The sequence below is a fragment of the Elephas maximus genome, chromosome 24 (assembly GCF_024166365.1).
Source record: "Elephas maximus indicus isolate mEleMax1 chromosome 24, mEleMax1 primary haplotype, whole genome shotgun sequence".
Taxonomy (NCBI): domain Eukaryota; kingdom Metazoa; phylum Chordata; class Mammalia; order Proboscidea; family Elephantidae; genus Elephas; species Elephas maximus.
Genome location: NC_064842.1, coordinates 12,971,307 through 12,991,214, shown reverse-complemented (window position 1 = coordinate 12,991,214; position 19,908 = coordinate 12,971,307). Strand labels below are relative to the sequence as shown.

At 44.5% G+C, this 19,908-nt stretch overlaps 1 protein-coding gene across 2 annotated transcripts in view; it reads left to right on the top strand.

Moving 5' to 3' along the window:
- Positions 1 to 19,908, top strand: part of SUSD4 (sushi domain containing 4) — a 167,498-nt gene that overhangs the window by 98,262 nt on the left and 49,328 nt on the right. For both annotated transcript variants that reach the window (XM_049868030.1, XM_049868029.1), the window contains exon 4: positions 19,422 to 19,595. In XM_049868030.1, coding sequence (XP_049723987.1) covers positions 19,422 to 19,595 — 174 coding nt within the window. The remainder of the gene's footprint in view (positions 1 to 19,421; positions 19,596 to 19,908) is intronic.

The following is a 19,908-nucleotide window of genomic DNA, read 5'->3' as shown; positions in this document are numbered from 1 at the left end:
ACACGACCTGCTTTTCTTCTGTAAGTGTCCTTTCTCTCCTCTGTGCCGTTGGAGGTGGAGGGAGACGAAAGCAGAGCCACTGCAGACTTAGATTTTTATAAAATGGGGTTTTAATATTTTTAATATTTGAGGGCTTCTTCACGCAGCTCTTGTGAGGGTGGAGGAACCTTTTGTTTTTCCCAGACGTCTTCCACGAGTGGCCCTGAGAACAGTTAGTGGTTGCATCGGTCACTTGGTTTCAAGTAAATTTCAGAAAATCCATACTAAGCGAGTAAGAAGGTATTTTCATGGAGCGGGAATCCCGCAGATCTAATAGACAGCTTATTAAAGGGAGAGTCTCCCAGAGCATGAGTCCAGAGCAGCTGAAAGCCAACGCGGGGCTCTGCTTCACATCCCAACATGGCGCTATTAAGAGGGCGTCCACGTGAGTCCACAGAGCTTCGGCTCATTTTAGAATGAACTGACCCAGCAGAGGACTTGTCAGGAAGCCTTTCTTCTGTAATTGGCCAGTAGTTCTTCTGAGCAAGAGAGAACAGGGAGCAGCACAAGTAGGGGACAAAAGGATTGTCTAAAGCACACAATTCATGGACATCCAAGGTGTTGCCCCAGGAGCAGAGCCCATACTCGGAGGGGATGTCCCAGCTGTGACAATGGACTTGTCTTAGTTATCTAGTGCTGCTGTAACAGAAATACCAGAAGTGGGTGGCTTTCACAAACAGAAATGTATTTTCTTGTAGTTAGGAGGCTGGAAGTCCAAATTCAGGGTGCTGGTTCTAGGTGAAGGCTTTCTCTCTCTGTCGGCTCTGGAGGAAGGTTCTTGTCTCTTGGTGATCTTCCTACGGCTTGGCATCTCTCTTCTCCCATCTCATTCCTAGCTTGCTTATTTAATCTCTTTTATATCTCAGAAGAGATTGATTCAAGGCACAGCCTACAGTAATCCTGCCTCATTAACATAACAAAGATAACCCATTCCTAAATGGGATTACAACCACAGGCCTACCAAAAACCCAAACCAAATCCATTGCCGACCGGTCGATTCTGACTTATAGTGAACCTATTTTTTTATAGAACGGCCCCATAGTGTTTCCAAGGAGTGGCTGGTGGGTTCGAACTGCAGACCTTTTGCTTAGCAGCCAAATCTTAACCACTGAACCACCAGGGCTCCAACCACAGGCATAAACCAAAAACCCATTGCCGTCGAGTCGATTCCGACTCATAGCGACCCTATAGGACAGAGTAGAACTGCCCCATAGAGTTTCCAAGGAGTGCCTGGCGGATTTGAACTGCTAACCTTTAGGTTAGCAGCTGTAGCACATAACCCCTACGCCACCAGGGTTTCCAAACCAAAGGCATAGAGGTTAGGATTTACAACACATTTTTTGGAGTAAGACAGTTCAGTCCATAACAGACCGCCCCAGTGTTGACATCCCTCCGTACAACCTGCAGCACCGTGTGAATGACGAGGGTTGAAGGTGTAATCTGCAGCCATGGAAAGGAGCTTTGCCTAACAACCAAAAGAACAACCTTGTCCAACGGTTCTGTGCCTCTTTGGGAAAGAGCCCACCACTTAGGAGAGAGATGTGGGTATAAACGACAGACTGTAGCCATTGTGCGTGTAATGGCCAGCACTGCACTCTCACTGGGGGGGCACCATTTCTTACCTGCTGGTTTGACTTGGCAGTTCACACCCATGAGGTGGTAGAGGGAGGCCCCAAAGCGCTGTCAGCTGTTTTCCTTTGGCTGCTGCCTGGCTTGTCTTTTTTTAGTCACAAGGTAGTTGTCAAGGAGCCCTGGTAGCGCAGTGGGTAAGAGCTCAGCTGCTAACCGAAAGGTCAGTGGTTCAAACCCACCAAGTGCTCTGAGGGAGAAAGATATGGCAGTTTACTCTGGTAAAGATTACAGCCTTGGAAACCCTATGAGGCAGTTCTGCTCTATCCTGTTGGGTCTCTATGAGTTGGAATCAACTCAATGTCAGTGGGTTTGGTTTTTTGGGGTTTTAGCCCTTGGTCTGATGGAGCTCATCTGTCTCTGTTGTCACCTGCTGCTCCCCACAGCTTTGAGATAGGTGTTCTGGTCAAGATTTTGCATCCCCCAGGTGAGTTTTACCCACGAATATTCACACTGACTTCCTTCAGGAGTCGCTGAATTTTTTTTAACCTGGCCTTTTCACTTATTGCTTCTGCTGATGTTTAGCCTCCAAGTGCTGTCGGCGTCAACCGTTTGCAGTCGCTCATACACAAGGAAGCCACATGGGCGTTCTTTTCTTCCATACTTCTGATCATCTTAGTTTATATTTTACAATTGCTTTTTGTGATACAAACACGTAAGCACTCAGCTGCTCACCAAAAGGTTGGGAGCTCAAGTCTATTCAGAGCCTTCTTGGAAGAAAGGCCTGGTGATCTACGTGGAAAAACAGGCCACTGAAAACCCTACAGAGCACAGTTCTACTCTGACACACGTGGGGTGACCATGAGTCAGAATTGACTCCATGGCAACTGATTTGGCCACAATTAACAGTATCACAACAGTTGAGTCAGATATTAGTGGGGCATCGTGAATTGAGTTGCCCGTCCTAGGTCATGTATTTTACAGATGCTGACAAAGATGGGCGGGGATTCAGAGAGGCATCAGCTGAAGGAGGAGGAGGAACATCCCTGAGACATCTACTGATGTAATCAACCCAGAACACTCCCACCCCCTGCCATCACTAAAGGCAAAGCCCCCTTTGTGCCCCTGCACCCTGCCCATCCCCGATGACTATACCTGTTCACGTCTGCACATTGCCTTTGTTTTCCTTTCCCCAACAAGATTGTAATATTGTAAGGAAGTCTATATCATATGTGTTGGGTACCTATGCTTTAATGTATTTCTTTAATTAAGGAGCCTGGGTGGCACATGTGGTTTGTGATAAGATGCTAAACTGAAGATTGGTGGTTCGAGCCTACCCAGTAGCTCTGTGGAAGAAGGGTCTGCCAAACTGCTTCCGTATAGATTACAGCCAAGAGAACCTTATGGAGTAGTTCTACTGTGTAGCACATGGGGTTGCCACGAGCTGAGGGCTGACTTCAGTAGTACCTAACAACAACATCTTCTTTAATTACTACAGCAATCTATGAAGTTTGTTGTATCACCTTACGACTTAGTTATCCAGTGCTGTTATAAGAGAAATGCCACAAGTGGATGGCTTTAACAAAGAGAAATTAATTTTCTCACAGCCTAGTAGGCTAGAAGTCCAAATGCAGGCCGTCAGCTCCACGGGAAGTTCTTCTCTTTCTGTCAGCTCTGGAGGAAGGTCCTTGTCATCAGTCTTCCCTGGACTAGGAGCTTCTCCGTACAGGAACCCCAGGTCCAAAGGACGTGCTCTGCTCTGGGCACTGCTTTCTTGGTGGTATGAGGTCCCCCTGTCTCTCTGCTCGCTTCTGTCTTTTATATCTGAAAAGAGATTGGCTGAAGACACAATCCAATCTTACAGATTGAGCCCTGCCTCATTAACATAACTGCCACCTGTTCCACTTCATTAACCATCATGTTGTTGTTGTTGGGTGCCGTCGAGTCAGTTGTAACTCATAGCAACCCTATGCACAACAGAAGGAAATATTGCCCAGTCCTATACCATCCTCACAATCGTTGTTATGCTAAAGCCCATTGTTGTGGCCACTGTGTCAATCCATCTCATTGAGGGTCTTCCTCTTTATCACTGGCCCTCTACTTTACCAAGCATGATGTCCTTCTCCGGGGACTGATCCCTCCTGACAGCATGTCCAAAGTATGTGAGACATAGTTTCACCCTCCTTGCTTCTAAGGAATGTTCTATTAACTATCTAGAGGTAGGATTTACAACATATAGGAAAATCACGTTAGATGACCAAGTGGTGGACAATCACACAATACTGGGAATCGTGGCCTAGCCAAATTGGTACACATATTTTTGGGGGGCACAATTCAATCTGTGACACCGTATTTTACAGAGGAGAAAGTGGAGGGCTCAGAGAGGCAAAATTTCCCACAGCCTCATAGGTGGCAAGTAGCACATCCAGGTCTGTGTTTTCCAATCTGATAATCTCACCCGATCAAAGATGAGTCTTCTCAGGGGGCTGGGAGGGGGGAGCCAGTGACACATGTCATCATGGCCCCAGGCCCATTACTGTTTAGGGAGACACCTTGCTATAAATGCACTTGGCAAGAATCTGTTCAGAAAGGGCCTTGTTCCCAAAGTGTGTGCCAAAGACTACCTGCATGAAGTACTTATAAAAATGCCTGTTCAGCCCTCCTGCGTTAGAATGTGTAGGTGGGGCCAGAGAATCTGCATTTAAAAAAACACACACACGCAACTCCCAGCTGATTCTTACATAAAAAGTTTGAGACCCACTCATGCAGGGGGATGGTCTGATAATGCTTTACAAGGGGGAAGAGGACTTGATTTTCTCTAATGTTAAGCAGAGATCCTGGGAGGTAATCAATCCTTAGAATCAGAGCCCTGGTGGTACGGTGGTTAAAGCACTCAGCTGCGAACCAAAAGGTCGACGGTTCGAACCCGCCAGCCACTCCGAGGAAGAAAGATAGGGCAGCCTGCTTCCATAAAGATGACAGCCTCGGAAACCCTATGGGGTAGTTCTGCCCTGTCGACCGTGAGGAGGAATTGATTCGAGGGCAGTGGGTTTGGTTTGGAGAATCAGAGAAATGTCAGTGATGCCATTTTATAGATGTAGAAACTGAGGCCTGTAGAGTTTTAGTGGCCTGCACAAGTCACAAGGCAGGTCAGCAGGGATTAGGACTCCTAGTTCAGTGCTCTTACTACACAGGTGGTGTGTGATCCAGGCTGCACGTCAGACTCACCTGGGGAACCTTTAAAAATAAAAATGCCCGGCACCTACTGCGAGAAACTCTAATTGTTCGGGCGGTGAGCATAGATCTTCGTAGGTAACTACTTCAGTGTGCAGCCTGACACCCTGGCACCTGCACTTCTGCTCATTCTCCCTCCTTACCTGGCTGCAGCTAAAGGTGGCATAGGGCACAGGCGGAGAGCTGGCCTGTCACCACCCTTGTTTGGACTCTTCGCGTCCCCAGGCTTAACCCCTTCTTGCCCCAGTACCTTGCAGAGTGTAACAGGGAAAAAGTAGTTCATTTGGTAAGCATTATTTTAAATTACTTACTAAAATATTTTGGCTCTCATAGACCTGATCAGGATTGCTGTAAAAGATGAATGATTTGATGTTAAGAAGGTTTTTGGAGCTTCTGGGGGAAAAGGTGCAATGTGAGTTTAAGTATTATTATTACATTATAAATTTTTAATTAAAAGATTCAACTTGACTCATAAGCTAAAGCTGGCAGGAGAGTTGGCAGACATCTCCGATATTCATTGAAACTGTGGGGCACAGGCATCTTTCAAAGCAGGGTAGTCATACTCTTTCTCACGGTTACTCATATATTCAGGTGAGTTGTCTCTCAGCCCCAGAGGCTTCATTAAAACAGATGGACACTTTAAAAATGTTCTATTCAGAACCTTTTTTTTTTTTTTCTCATGTGTATTTTCTGTCATCTAGAATTTCTTTCTTTCTGATTGCCTTAGACACGGGTTACCAGAAAGGGCAGGCTCTGCCCACAAGGACAGGCATTGGCGCATCTTACCCTAAGGTTTTCTCTCTCATTTTCCATCTTTTAAGATGAGGAGGAGCAGGGAGCGTCTACCTGTGTCCAGGACCCTTGTCATGTCTTATGTATGCTTCTGTTAACAGAAGTCACTGCTGTCCCACACTCCCTCCCTGTGGCTTCTGTGTGAGTTTGGTTTTTGTTCTTAAAAAAAAAAAAAATTTTGAACTTAAATGTGGTTATGACTTGGAAGGAAAAAGAAAAAAAAAAAAACAGAGAGGCAATAAGGACAGGCCAGACGGAGACAGATACAGCAAAGACGAGTGACAGAAATGATCAGTTATTCTCGTTGCGAGATGACAGCTGGACTGCCACAGACAAGGGCACGCAAGTCCCGTCAGAGCAGAGGAAGGTCTGAGTGATAGCAGCCACTTATTTCTTTACCAGGAGTCCCTGGGTGGTGCCACGGTTAACTCACTCAACTGCTAACTGAAACGTTGGAGGTTTGAATCCCTCCAGAGGTACCTTGGAAGAAAGGCCTGGCAATCTGCTTCTGAAAATTGAAAATTCTATGGAGCCCAGTTCTACTCCGACATACATGGGGTTGCCATGAGTCGGAATCGGTTCAACTGATGGTAGCTGTTTTTTTTTTTTCCATTATCAGCTGTATCACGTATTCTTCCAAGTTAGGCCAGTGGTGAGATTTCACCATTCCTGTATAGGCGCCAAGAGAATAGGGAGTCATTTTAAGTCGAAGGCTTGTTAGGCAAATGGAGGCCAACAACAGACACCACCTAGCACAAGTACAGATCCTTGCTGGATCATGGATAAAGGTCACAGCGTGATTGTTAGCAGCCTCCAGCACCACGCTGACAGTGGAGATTCCCCAGAGAGCAGTTTTTCACCAGCTAGCAACTGAAACGACCCAGACTTAGGTTGGCTGCTTATGAAAAATGCAGGGCTACCCCCAGGGGTGTCCTTCCAAATCCACCATAGATGAAATCCATCTTCTTTTCATGCCACTGTGAGCAGTTTGGGACCTTGGGAGCCCTGTTAGAAGTTCAGGTCTCCTTGGAGCCCCACGCTGGGTTTGCGGAGCACCAGGTCTCAGCCTGCAGAGCTGCCACCCAGCCGGGCTGGATTCGATTCCGTTCTTTATGACATTTGTCTGACATTGCTAAGGGATTAGGCCAGGGCTTGTTGAATTCTGAGCCAGCTTTGCTCAGGTAGACACTGCCTGCTTCTCCCTATCTTAGAAGACAGAAAATGAGAGAGAAAACCTTAGAGAAAGATGTGCCAATACCTGCCCTTTTGGGCACAACCTGCTGTCTGCAGTCCCACCAACACCTGGACTGGCCTTACCTGTCCCACCAAGCAGGACGATGGCATGGGATTTGCCTGAGGGGCATGTCAGAAATGTACATTCCCAGGCCCACTCTTAGAGGTATTTATGCAGTTAAAACAATAACAACAAAAAAAAGACACAGTTCCCCCGGAGTTGATTCCAACTCATGGTAACCCCATGTGTACAGAGTAGAACTTCTCCATAGGGGTTTCAATAGCTGTGATTTCTCAGACACAGATCACCAGGCCTTTCTCGCCGTGTGCCTCTAAACCAAACCACACCTATTGCCATCAAGTCGAGTCTGATTCATAGTGACCCTATAGGACAGAGTAGAGCTGCCCCATAGAGTCTCAAAGAAGCAGCTGGTGGATTCGAACTGCTGACCTATTGGTTAGTAACCGAAGTCTTTACCGCCTCTAGATGGGTTCAGACGTTCAACCAGGTGCTTAACTGTTTGCGCCATCCAGGGACTCCGCTTAGGCAGCATTATTGTTGGGTGCCGTTGAATCAATTTCAACTCATAGCGACCCCACGTGATGAAGTAGGACTACCCTGCAGCGTTTTCTAGGCTGTAAGCTTTACGGAAGTGGATTACCAGGTCTTTATCCTGTGGAGCTGTTGGGTGTTTGAACCACGAATAGGAATCTGAATTTAGCAGCCACCTCCAGATAATTCTGCTGCCCCTTGAGATACTTGCCATGGCTGCTCCACAAGCAGATTAAGACGTGGGACAGGACCAGAGCCCTCGCCAGTCATCGGTCAGACCGTGAGAACGGCGTTCGAGATGCCACCATGCGCTTTCCATGGGAGTTCACCTCTGGCTACAGAAGGCTTTGTATCACTTCCTTGTTGTTGAGAGTGAGGGCTGCTTTCCAGAGGGTGGGAGGCAAGCTCAAAGTTTCTTTAAAGATAATTGAAACGGTTTGTATTTATCAAGAGAAAAGCAAGAAATCAGATAGGCTGCCTTCTAGTTCCAAACTCCCTGAACCAAACCCAGTTTCTCCAGTGGCCTCAAATCTTCAAATCTTTACAAGTCAAATTGCCTTATGAAAACTTTCTGGCAAATGATTAAGGTTTTTTTTTGCTTTTGAGAATTTAAATGCCAACCCAATAGGTTTAGACTTTCATTCCACAGCGTTTTGTTAAGCGCATCTCATTTGCCAGGACCAGAAGCTCCCAGCTTAGCTGGAAAAGATCACCACGTTCGCATTCAACTGTCTTGTTCCTCTTCCTGTATTAGTTTTGGTTGTTGTCTCCTCTCTCCCTGTTTAACCCTTTTCAAATTCGTGAACTGCGTAGACATATGAAGAATAATAGAAATATATCGCATGTATAGAAATGTATTTTAAAAGCTGCTCAAAACAAAGCTGAACAATCCAGTGAATTATGACAAAGCAAACACCCACGTCACCACCATCCAAGGGAGGAAATGGAACACCACTAAGACCCCCGAGGTCCCCTCAAGCCCCCTCACACTTCTCCCCACCCTTTCAGAGGTAACCTCTTAGGGCTTCACTTAGCCCAGAAGCGTGTGTCCCTAGACATTGTACTATTTTAACTTACTTACTTCTGCTTTGTTTTTTACTTTATGCAAATGGAATTATAGATAAGTATTATTTTATGTATGAATCCTCGTATTTCATGTTTGTGAAATCCATGCTCATTGTAGCCGTGACGCGTTCATTTTCATTACTGCATGGTGTTGTGTTACATGACTATACCATAATTTGAACATTCAGCTTGTTCATGAAGATTTAATTGTCCCCTCCCTTTCCCCCAGTTGGGATCTGTTATAAATAATGTTATGAACACCGTTGGACACAGCTTTGTGAACCTGTGTGCTCATTTCCATCGTTACACAGAGTGGAATTGCTGCCTCATACGGTGTGGAACATGAGCTCGGCCGTTAGTAGGGGCTGCCAGTTTTCAGCTCCCACCAGCAGAGTATCAGAGTCCCAGTTGCCTCCTGCCAACACTAGGTATTGTTAATATTTTAGCCATCTGGTGGGCATGTGGTGGTGTCTCATGGTTTTTTTGTACATTTCCCTGGTGAGTGATGAGGTTGAGCACCTTTTTATATTTATCGGCTGGCTTCTTACTCAGTCCTGTGAAGTAAGTGCCTGTTTAATTCACTCACCCATTTATCTATTGAGTTGTCTTGTTCTTATTGATTTGCAGGAGTTCTTTATATACACAGGCTACAAGCCCCTTGTTAGTTATATGTGCTGCAAATAACCATTCCCATTTTGTGACTTACAGTTTTACTCTCTTACTAGTATGTGTTGATAAGCAAGAGATTTTAATTTTAATGTAGTCAAACTTATCAATGCATTTTTTTTTCTTCTGGTTTAAAAAATGCTTTCCTACTCTGGCATCACGAACATGTTCTACTATATTATCTTCTGGAAACTTCATTGTTTTGACTTTCACATGTGGATGTATAGTCCATTTGGTTGTGATTTGTGCATGTGATGTAATCCAGCACCGTTTGTTGAAAAGACTGCTTCTCCCCACTGCTCTATAATGCTACCTTTGTCATAAAACCAGTGTCTTATTTCAGGACTCTATTCTGTTCCATTGGTCTGTTTTTCTCCCTTTGCATTGATACTACACTATTTTAATTACTGTAGCTTTGTAATAAGTCTTGAATTCTGGTAGAGAAGGTTTTCTACCTTGTTCTACTTCTTCAAGACTGTCATGGTTCTTCTTGGCCTTGGCATTTCTGTGTAAATTTTAGAATCAGCATGTCAACTGTCAAAAAAGTCTCAATTTTTAATGTTTACATTAAACTGATAGATAAATTTTGGGGGAAGTGATGCCTTTACAATACTGAATTTTCCAATCTAAGAACATGGAATATTCTCCCATTTAAGTCTTCTAAAATTTTTCTGAATGTTTTGTAGTTTTCTATATAAAGATTTTACATACCTTTTGTTAGACTTATGCTTTGATATTCAAAATCTTCTGATGCTATTGATATTTTTAAAATTTCTCTTTTTATTGCTGGCATATAGAAATTCATACATGCTTAACCTGTTGAAACCAAACCCATTGCCTTCAAGTGGTTTCTGACTCATACCGACTGTATAGGACAGAGTAGAACTGCCTGTTTCCAAGGTTTCCAAGGAGCACCTGGTGGATTCGAATAGCCAACTTTTTGGTTAGCAGCTGTAGCTCTTAGGCACCATGCCACCAGGGTTTCCGTACATGCTTAACTCATTTATAAAACTTACTGTTTATCTGTGTGAATTTTGAGAGACTTTTAGCACATACACAGCCTTGCCATATGTGTATAATACAGCTTTTCTCTATTTTTTCTGATCCTCACACCTTGTATTTTCTTTTATTTCAGTTTTGTTTTTGAATCCCATCTCCAGTGCAATACTGAATGGAACAAGCCTTGTCTTGTTCCCAGTCTCAAATGCAGGGCTTTGAACATTTTTGCTGTATGGTTTTTTAAAAAGCTATCCTTTATTATATTAAGGATAGTCCCTACTATTTGTAGCTTGCTAAGACTTTTTTTTTAATATGAATGGGTGTTCAGTTTTAGCAAATACTTCTTTTGCATTCATTGATATAATTTTTCTCCTTTATTTTATTAATGTGGCGAGTTACATTGGTTGATTTTCACGTGTTAAATCAGTCTAGCATTCTTGAAATTAACCCAATTATGATGTTTTTCTCAGATAATTTACTGCTGGATTATGTTTGCTAATATTTATAAATTTTTCATCTGTGTTGATAAAAGGAATTGGCCTTATACTGCACTCATAAAACAAGTTGTTGTCTCTCTTTTCTATTTTCCGGAAGAGTTTGTATACAACTGTACGACTGGCGCAATTTCTTCTTTACATATTTAGTGGAATTCATGGGTGAAGCCACCTAGGCCTAGAGTTTACCTTGTGGGATAGCTTTTAGCTCTGAATTCAATTTGTTTAATAGTTGAAGGATTATAACCACTTCCTGTTTTTTCTTGTGTCAGTTTTGATAAGTTGTAGTTTCTTTTTATTTGTGTTTTTAGGAATTTTCGGATTTCGTGGTACAAAGTTGTTTATAAACCCATCGCCATCAAGTCTATTCTAACTTATAGTGACCCTATAGGACAGAATAGAACTGCCCCATAGGATTTCCAAAGCAGTAACCTCTATGGAGGCAGACTGTCACACCTTTCTCCTGCAGAGCTGCTGGTGGGACAAGTGCTTGACCGCTGTGTTGCTGGGGTTCCTCCAAAGTCGTTTACAACACCCCCTTATTATTGTTTTTTATGTAAGACCTGTAATCATAACTTTTTTTTTTTAACGTGGTTATGTGTGCTGTTCCTCTTAGTTTCTTGATCCGTTCCACCAATGATTTATAAATTTCATCTGTTTCAAAGAAGCAACTTATGGCTTTGTTGATCTCTAATGTGTGTTTCTTTTCTATTTCATTGTGCTTGCTCTTATTTTTATTATATTCTTCCTTCTCCTTTCTTTGGGTTTAATTGGCTTTTTTTTGTTTTTGTTTTTCTAATTTTTCTATAAGGACTCTTAATTTGAATATTTAATAATAATTCTAAATTTGTATGTGTTTAATATATCTCAAAATATAGAAAAATTAATAGAACTGAAAGACAAATCCACAATCACAGTGAGAGCTTTAAATACTTCTCTCTCAGTAATTTATAAAACAACCAGGAAAAGAAAAAAAGAAAGAAGGCACCCTATAAGGATATTTAAAATCTGAACAATCAATTGCAAGATATGCATTTTTGATTTTCAGATATTTCTCTTTTTCTAATGTATGCATTTAGGGAAACCCTGGTGGCATAGTGGTTAAGAGTTGGGCTGCTAACCAAAAGGTTGGCAGTTCAAATCCACCAGATGCTCCTTGGAAACCCTATGGAGCAGTTCTCCTCTGTCCTATAGAGTTATTATGAGTTGGAATCAATTTTATGGCAACTTGATGGCAATGTACGCTTAGAGGGAAATTTATAGTCTTAGTTTTATCTGTGTACCATAAGTTTTAATATGTAGTATTTTCATTATTATTCAGTTCAAAATATTTTCTCATTTTTATTGTTGTATGCATTTCGACCCACAGGTTATTTAGAAAGGTATTGCTTAGTTTCCAAACATACAGCGGTTTTCTAGTTAGGCACTTCTATCTTAATTGCGTTGTGGTCAGAAAACATGCTCTGTATTATTTCAGTCTTTTGAAATTTGCCGAGACTTTCTTTATGGCCCAAGTCTGGTCAATTTTTGTAAATGTTCCATATATCCTTCAAAAGAATGTACAACAGCATTACTTCTTCAGAATGGGCAGCTAAGAACCCACAGGAACCCATTTATGTTTATCCAAGTGTTAAATATAAGAGTAAATACCTTAAGTAATAGAACACAAAGATATTAATTACCTTTGTCAACCACAAGTAAATAAAATATACCAATCTCTAGGTCAAAGGAAAACAAATGCAAGAAGCACGTTACTTCTCATAACTTTATTTTGAGCCAATGTCTTTCACATGGCTTTTTCTTGGTGGCTTTTAAACTAGGGCCTAATTGGTTTTTTTAATGATAATTCCACATTAAACACTCAGGTGAGAGCCACAACTCTTACGTATCGTGATCTGATGCTTCTTTGTGTTTCCTAAGAGTCAGTATCCTTTAAAGAAGGAAGAAAGTGCTCCTGAAGCAAAACTTCCCCATGGTGGTGCCTCTTTCTCTATGAAGCCCCTTTTATCCCCCGTCCTCTTCTTTCAGAACGGCATCAGCTCTCAGCTCTGGTGTTCTCTGGCCTATACGGGCTTATGACTTGCTCAGTCGATTCCATTCAACTTCTTCGACCTGATCCTGAGTAACCTGTGATGTCAGGACAGTGATTCTGGACTTGTGTTTCATGCAAAGGTACGGTAGAGCAGCAGTGCCTGGGACAGCACTGTGGTGGAACAGTGATTCAATAGGAGGTTGGTAGGAAGTAACAGTGATGCGGTAGGAGGTTGGTAGGAAGTAACAGTGATGCGGTAGGAGGTTGGTAGGAAGTAACAGTGATGCGGTAGGAGGTTAGTAGGAAGTAACAGTGATGCGATAGGAGGTTGGTAGGAAGTAACAGTGATGCGATAGGAGGTTAGTAGGTACTAACAGTGATTCGGTAGGAGGTTAGTAGGTACTAACAGTGATTCAGTAGGAGGTTAGTAGGAAGTAATAGTGATTCAGTAGGAGGTTAGTAGGTAGTAACAGTGATTCAGTAGGAGGTTAGTAGGTAGTAACAGTGATTCAGTAGGAGGTTAGTAGGTAGCAACAGTGATTCAGTAGGAGGTTAGAAGGTAGTAACAGTAATCCTGTAGGAGGTTAGTAGGTAGTAACAGTGATTCAGTAGGAGGCTAGTAGGTAGCAACAGTGATTCAGTAGGAGGTTATTAGGTAGCAACAGTGATTCAGTAGGAGGTTAGTAGGTAGTAACAGTGATTCGGTAGGAGGCTAGTGGGTAGTACCAGTGATTCAGTAGGAGGTTAGTAGGTAGTAACAGTGATTCCGGGGGAAGTTGGTAGGTGGCAACAGTGATTCAGTAGGAGGCTAGTAGAAAAGGATTCTGTAGCAAACCGTTTTAGGATATAAATCAGGTATCCTGGACCGTGGTTAAGCTCCAGGACCTCCCCATCACACTAGAATAAAACACCCGAATTCCTAACCGTAACCTACAAGGCCCTGCATGACGTGGCCCATCCATCTTCCTTTGGCTCACTGTGTTCCAGACACACAAGGCTTCCTTAGTGTCTTCAAGGACACTAGCCTCTTTTCTGCCCTTTGCACTAGCCAAGCCCCCTGCCTAGAATGCCCTCCTCCCAGGCACATGGGTGGATCCTTCTTGTCATTCCGCACTCAGCTTAATAAATGTCATATCCTCAGAGAGGTTTTTCTTATTTACTCAAAATGAAGGAGTCCCTATCATATCACTTTGTTTTATGCATTTATCATTGCCTCTTATTTTCTAGTTCATTTATCTGTTAATTTGCCTATTAGCTGTCTCCAGCCGTGTAAGTGCCATGAAATTAAGATTCTTGACTGTTTCTAAACCCCAGCACCTAGAATGTACCAGGCTTGTAGGAAGTGCTCAGTAATTCACTGAATGAGTGAATCAAGAGATGGAGGAATAAATAAGTCTTACAAATGCTGGTTTAAACAAAATTTGGTATAGGTTTCTTTGCTGAAAGACTTTCAGAACCTGTGATATGCTAATGTGAATTGTGAATCTCTGAGTGTGTATCAGGTACTCATGTTCCTGGGGACACTTTTTGGGGAGTGTCGATGTTGCAACTTGGCACTCTTAAGGAATTAGATTCATTTTTACATATACCTAACACTTTAAAGAGAAGTAAATTGAACCTATAGCACATACTCTTTAAGATTTCTTTTTACTCTTACCATTTCTGTGCCATCCTTTAGGACCCTGCTCTCCACTACCTCACCTGATAAATTAATTTGTATTTAGGTGTAAATGTATAATGCTGGCTTAGAGTCTTTTATCCCCTCTTTTACGTATTCATTATGTTGGACCTCTATTGTTTCTAGGCCACCACCTACCTGTCAGTGAGAGGCTTGTGTGTTGATGTGATGCTGAACAGGTTTCAGTGGAGCTTCCATACTAAAACAGACTAGGAAGAAAGGCCTGGAGATCTACTTCTGAAAATCAACCAATAACAACCCTATGGATCACAATGGTCTGATCCCATTGTTCAAGGGTGCCATGGGTTGGAGGTTGACCTGACAGCAGCTACCAGCTAGAATCAGGGTACAGAAATCATGACAGTGGTGGGCTGGTGAAAGATGATTTCTGGAGTGGAAGCCTTCGATACCCCTCTAGTTACGTACTGAAATTGCCCGTTTATGCCTCGTATCCATGAGTTCTGACTGTTGACCTGATTCTCCATGGCAGAGTCAGACGTGGTCTCTTTGATGACAATATGTTTGAAATGGCTTTTAAAAATTCTGTAGACTGGAAGAACTTGTGCTTTAGAAAATTCTTATTTCTATTTGAAACCTTAGAACTGATGAAGATTACACGTGTGTTTTCAGATACTAAGGATCCCGGATTATTTTTCTGTAGAAACAAGGTTCATGGTCATTTCCTTCCACAGACACTTGCTGAGGGCGTTCTCACCCCAGGTGTACTCTTCTTCCTACCCCACCCTTCTTCCATGGGGTGATTTGGTGCCGAACATTGCAGGTTAGAAATTATAGTGCCGCTTGGGCGATATTTTCTCCTGTCAAGGTCGAGGTTTAGGTTTTGCTTTGTTCTTGATGTGTGATGTCCAGTCATTTCTGACTCCTAGTGACCCTGTCGGACAAGGTGGAACTGCTCTATAGGGTTTCCTAGGCTGCGATCTTTCCAGGAGCAGATTGCAAGGTCTTTTCTCCCTCAGGGCTGCTGGTGGATTTGAACTGCCAACCTTTCAATAAGCAGCCGAGTGCTTAACCATTGCACCACCAGGGCTCCTTTCAGCTAGGGTGGTCTTCTTTAGTTCCTTTCTTACTCCTAGAGTACAACCCTCCTGGAGTCTCAGCTGAAAGCCTGGAGTGTTTTATCAAGGCCTTTCTACCTTGGTGGGATTTGATCTCCAGCCTCTGACTCGCCACCTGATATGTGTCTCCTCTCCCATGGTAAATTGGCCCTCAGTTCCCCCCATGCTGACTCTTCTTTGAGCAGAGTACATAATTACTGGGGTTAGGGAGACTGTGAACTTCTTCCCTTTGAACCCTGAGTCATAGGCTCTCAAGAGTCCGCAACTTCTGCTTGTGGAAACTTGTAGCTCTGACTAGGTCAGGGCATTGTAGCCTTCTAGGCCACTATGCTGAGGAACCACCCTTGCCCACAAGGCTTGGATGCTCTGCTGCAGGCCAGCAGTAGCCACGTGGCTGAGATAGTTCTGCCCATTGACTCTGCCCACGGTAGTTTGCCGTCTCCTGAATATACTAGTTAATTCTTGAGCAGCTCTTAAGTCAGTACAGAACATAGTTGTTTAGACAGATAAATTACTGCCCCGGGATCTGTTTACAGCCAAGCTTTTATAGACGGATGCCTTGATAAATGTGTTTTATTTGCTGTGAATAATTTCTGCATAGTGACATTGCAAAAATGTAATTCACGTTTTCCATTAAAAAGAAGGCAGCAGTGTTAGGCAGAGAGTTGTCGGTGATCGTGTGACTCCAGTCAGGATTATTCTGGGGTTGATGTGGGGAGTTTCAGCTACTCTAGTAGGAAAACCATCAGTTTAACACGAACAGTTAGAAAACCCCTTTCCATTGCCCGAAACACAAAAATGAAAGGTAAAATTGGCATCCCAATACGGTTCTTCAGCCCAGACTCCGCGTGGAAATCCATGGGCAGAGGGAAGGACTGATGATAGGTTTCCTGGGGGAAGGTTAGCTGCACAGAGAGGCTGCTTATTGGGCCCTCTAGGGGCTGTGCACCCACAGGTTCTCGGGCAGAAGTTGAGAGGCGCCCCGTAGCATGTCTCCTTTGCCAGGTGTGCACAAAGGAGTGGAAGTGTGGGAGGAATGGCAGACAAGGTGGGTGCCGTGTCCTGTGCTGCCAGGCTCTCGGCCTGTTGGTGGTGAGCAGAACCAGTTGACGTCAGGTCAGTGCCGACCCCTGGCAGCCCCACGGGTGTCAGAGTAGAACTGCACTCCATGGGGTTCTCAGTGTCTGGTTTTTCAGAAGCAGATCACCAGACCTCTCTTCCGAGGCACCTCTGAGTGGACTTGAACAGCCAACCTTTCAGTTAGCAGCCCAGCATGTTAACCGTTTGCACCACCCAGGGACGCCAGTGGTGGTGACAAACACTGAGGTAATGGCTGACCCGGGTTTACAAACACTTAACTTTGGATGACCCACACGATGGCCGCTGCCCCGCTGTTCACCGGCTGCTAAGGTTCGCCTCTGCCAGGGAGGCCCCCTTCTTACCCATTGTTGACATCCTGTTTTCTGGAGCCCATTGTTGTTAGAGTCTCCTTGGCTTCTGGTAATCCCTGTGCCAACCTCACCTTACTGTTCCTGGGCTGTGCCCTGACTAAAGCCACCAAAGTTCCCAGCCACCAGAGCCGTCCACTAGCCAGCCACTGCGTCTTCCCCTCCCTGCCGCCTGTGTCAGGTCCCAAGGGCTCACCGCCTCAGCGCTGCCAGCTTGAAGGCCGGGGTTCCTGCTGACACTATTTCAGCCATATTTGGGATTCAACAGGCATTTGGGCGTGGCTGAGAAACCTACGGTCTTTTAAGGCACTGACGTTTCTGTGATTGCCAAAGCACAGTTATTGGATTTCTCCTTGTTTCAAAAAATTAAGAACCAACAAACTTGAAACATAACCCATCTGTAGGCCAGGGTCTAAACCAAAACCAAACCAGGTGCCGTCAAGTCGGTTCTGACGCATGGTGCCCCCAGGCGTGTCAGAGTGGAACAGAGCTCTGTCAGGTTTGCAGTGGCTGGATTTTCAGAAGCAGATCACCAGGCCTTTCTTCTGAGGCACCTCTCGGTAACTCGAACCTCCAACTTTTTGGTTCGCCACCGAGCACATTACCATTGTACCACCCAGGGACTCCAAGTCCGGCCCCCCCCCCCGCCCTTAAAAGCAGGAATAAATAGCTCAAGCTTCCAAGCATATGTGCAGGTAAAACAAGAAACTTTAAACAGAGATGTGCCCCTGAGGGATGGAGAGAGACACGCTGTGATCAATGTGACTTCAACCAAGATGGGACAAGTAGGGCAGTGGTCCAGGAGGAAGGGGAGGGCAGCCAGGGGAGCAGGGCCCCAACTCGGCAGCAAGGAGTGGAGTGGCCTGTGCAGTGAGTTGGAAGTAGAAGAGTTTAAAAAAAAAAAAAATTGCCATCAAATTGATTCCTACTCATAGCCACCTAGTAGGACACAGTAGAACCGCCTCTTAGGGTTTCCAAGGTGCAGCTGGTGAATTCGAACTGCTGACCTTTTGATTAGCAGCTGAACTCTCAACCACTGTGCCACCAGTGCTCCAGATAGAGTTTTAAAAAGAAGTGGATAATTATAAATGTATTAATTTTATCTTTTAGTCAGCTTGCTGCCCAAGCTCCTCGCTCCTCTAGCACCCTGCCCCTGAATCCCAGCCTTGCCGCTTCTCTGCTACACGTGCAGTCAGCTCTTGCTCCATTCTTAGGAGACGGTACAGCTGCTCGCTCTGGGCCTTTGTGATACTGGCAATAATACGTGCTGCTCTATTTTTTATCTTTTTAAAAACAGATAAGGTGGACGGGAAGTGCTAATCGCAGAGGCAACCAGGCTCAGCCCACCGGCCATTCTGCTAAGCATATTTTCTTATCAGGCTCAGGCCGGGCCCCACAAGCAGAGGCGGCAGATTGGGGCGGCTGTGAGGGCCAGCCAGTCAGGCTGCCTTGTGTTGTGTACTGTCTGTAGACACAGCAGAATAACAGATGGATAGCATAGGCTACAACCCAGCCCTTGTCCTGCCTCACTCATTTCCGCAGTTGTCCGTAAGATCACCTGTGCTGTGTGAGTGTCGCAGGCAGAAAATAAAGTTCCCTTTGTGATTCCATCTGTGCTGTCTCTGGGTCCCTCTTTCTGAGCGTCCTCTTCCTGTTACTCCTGTGAAGCAGGCTCTGCTCCTTGTCCTTGGGGCCCGAGCCTCAGGGTAACTGAGGTACCATCTGACCAGACTGCTGTGTAGGTCGAGACCAGGTCTCAATATAAGACCTCGCTGGTGAACTCTCAACCACAACTGTTTTAAATTCTCATAATGTGTAGTCAGTTGCCATTGAGTTCACGCTGACCCCAGGTGTGCGGAGTAGAACTGCTCCACAGGGGTTTTGAGGCTGTGACTTTCGGGAAGCAGATCACCAGCCTTGTCTTCCGTGGCGCCTCTGGGTGGATTCTGTTGTAGAGAAAAACTTGGAACAATGGTTCAAGTTAGATCAGAGAGGTTTATTAAGGGCTTAAAACAATTGCAATTGGGGAACTACTAAAATGGAACCAGGTAGTCCTGGGGCAGTTTTGTTATACAAGTATTCTTATGGAGTGAAAAGAGGAACCATTAGGAGGGCAATTGTAGGAAAATCAATGGCTGTGGTAATAATCGTACTCTGACTGGTTACTGACGGCTAGTACAGATCACTTCACAGGATGTTTACATCATGGTCACAGGATGCTTTGTCTCTCTTGCAGAAACACCTTGTTGGCCCCAGCACCCAGACAGACTCCTGAGTACATGCATTTTGGGGGTGCGGATGGTCACTTGGTTCCAAGGCCCCTCGGGGCATATGGTTTCACATCCTGGTTTTGACCATCGAGGAGAAACATGTTTTCCTCAAAAAGCATAGCTGTCAGTCTAGAAATCCAGATTAAAATGAGATAGGATGGTGAGCTCACTGCACTGAGAGTGGCCCTTCCTGAGACGGTTCAAACCGCCAACCTTTAGGTTAGTGCCTAACCATTCCCAGCGTAGTAATGTATTCTTCTTATAAAATTGCAGATTGTCGTATCCCTCAAATTGAGGATGCTGAGATTCACAACAAGACATACAGACACAGAGATAAGTTAATTGTCACCTGTCATGAAGGATTCAAGATCCGTTACCCTGACCTCTACAACATGGTCTCATTGTGTCGAGATGATGGAACATGGGATAATCTCCCCATCTGTCAAGGTAGGTCCAGAAGCTGGAGTGCTCAGTTATTCTTCACTCTGACTTTATTATAGACCAAGTACAAAAAAGCCAAACCAAACCCGTTGCCGTTGAGTCAATTCCGACTCATAGTGACCCTGTAGGACGGAGCAGAAGTGCCCCCTAGGACTTCCAAGGAGCACCTGGTGGATTTGAACTGCAACCTTTTGATTAGTAGCCGAACGCTTAACCAGTGTGCCACCAGGGGTCCAGACCAAGTACATGTTTCTCTAATAGAGTGAGGCAAACGCTGGGGGAAATAAAGCCATGCACCTACACGGACCCAGCTCTGTCT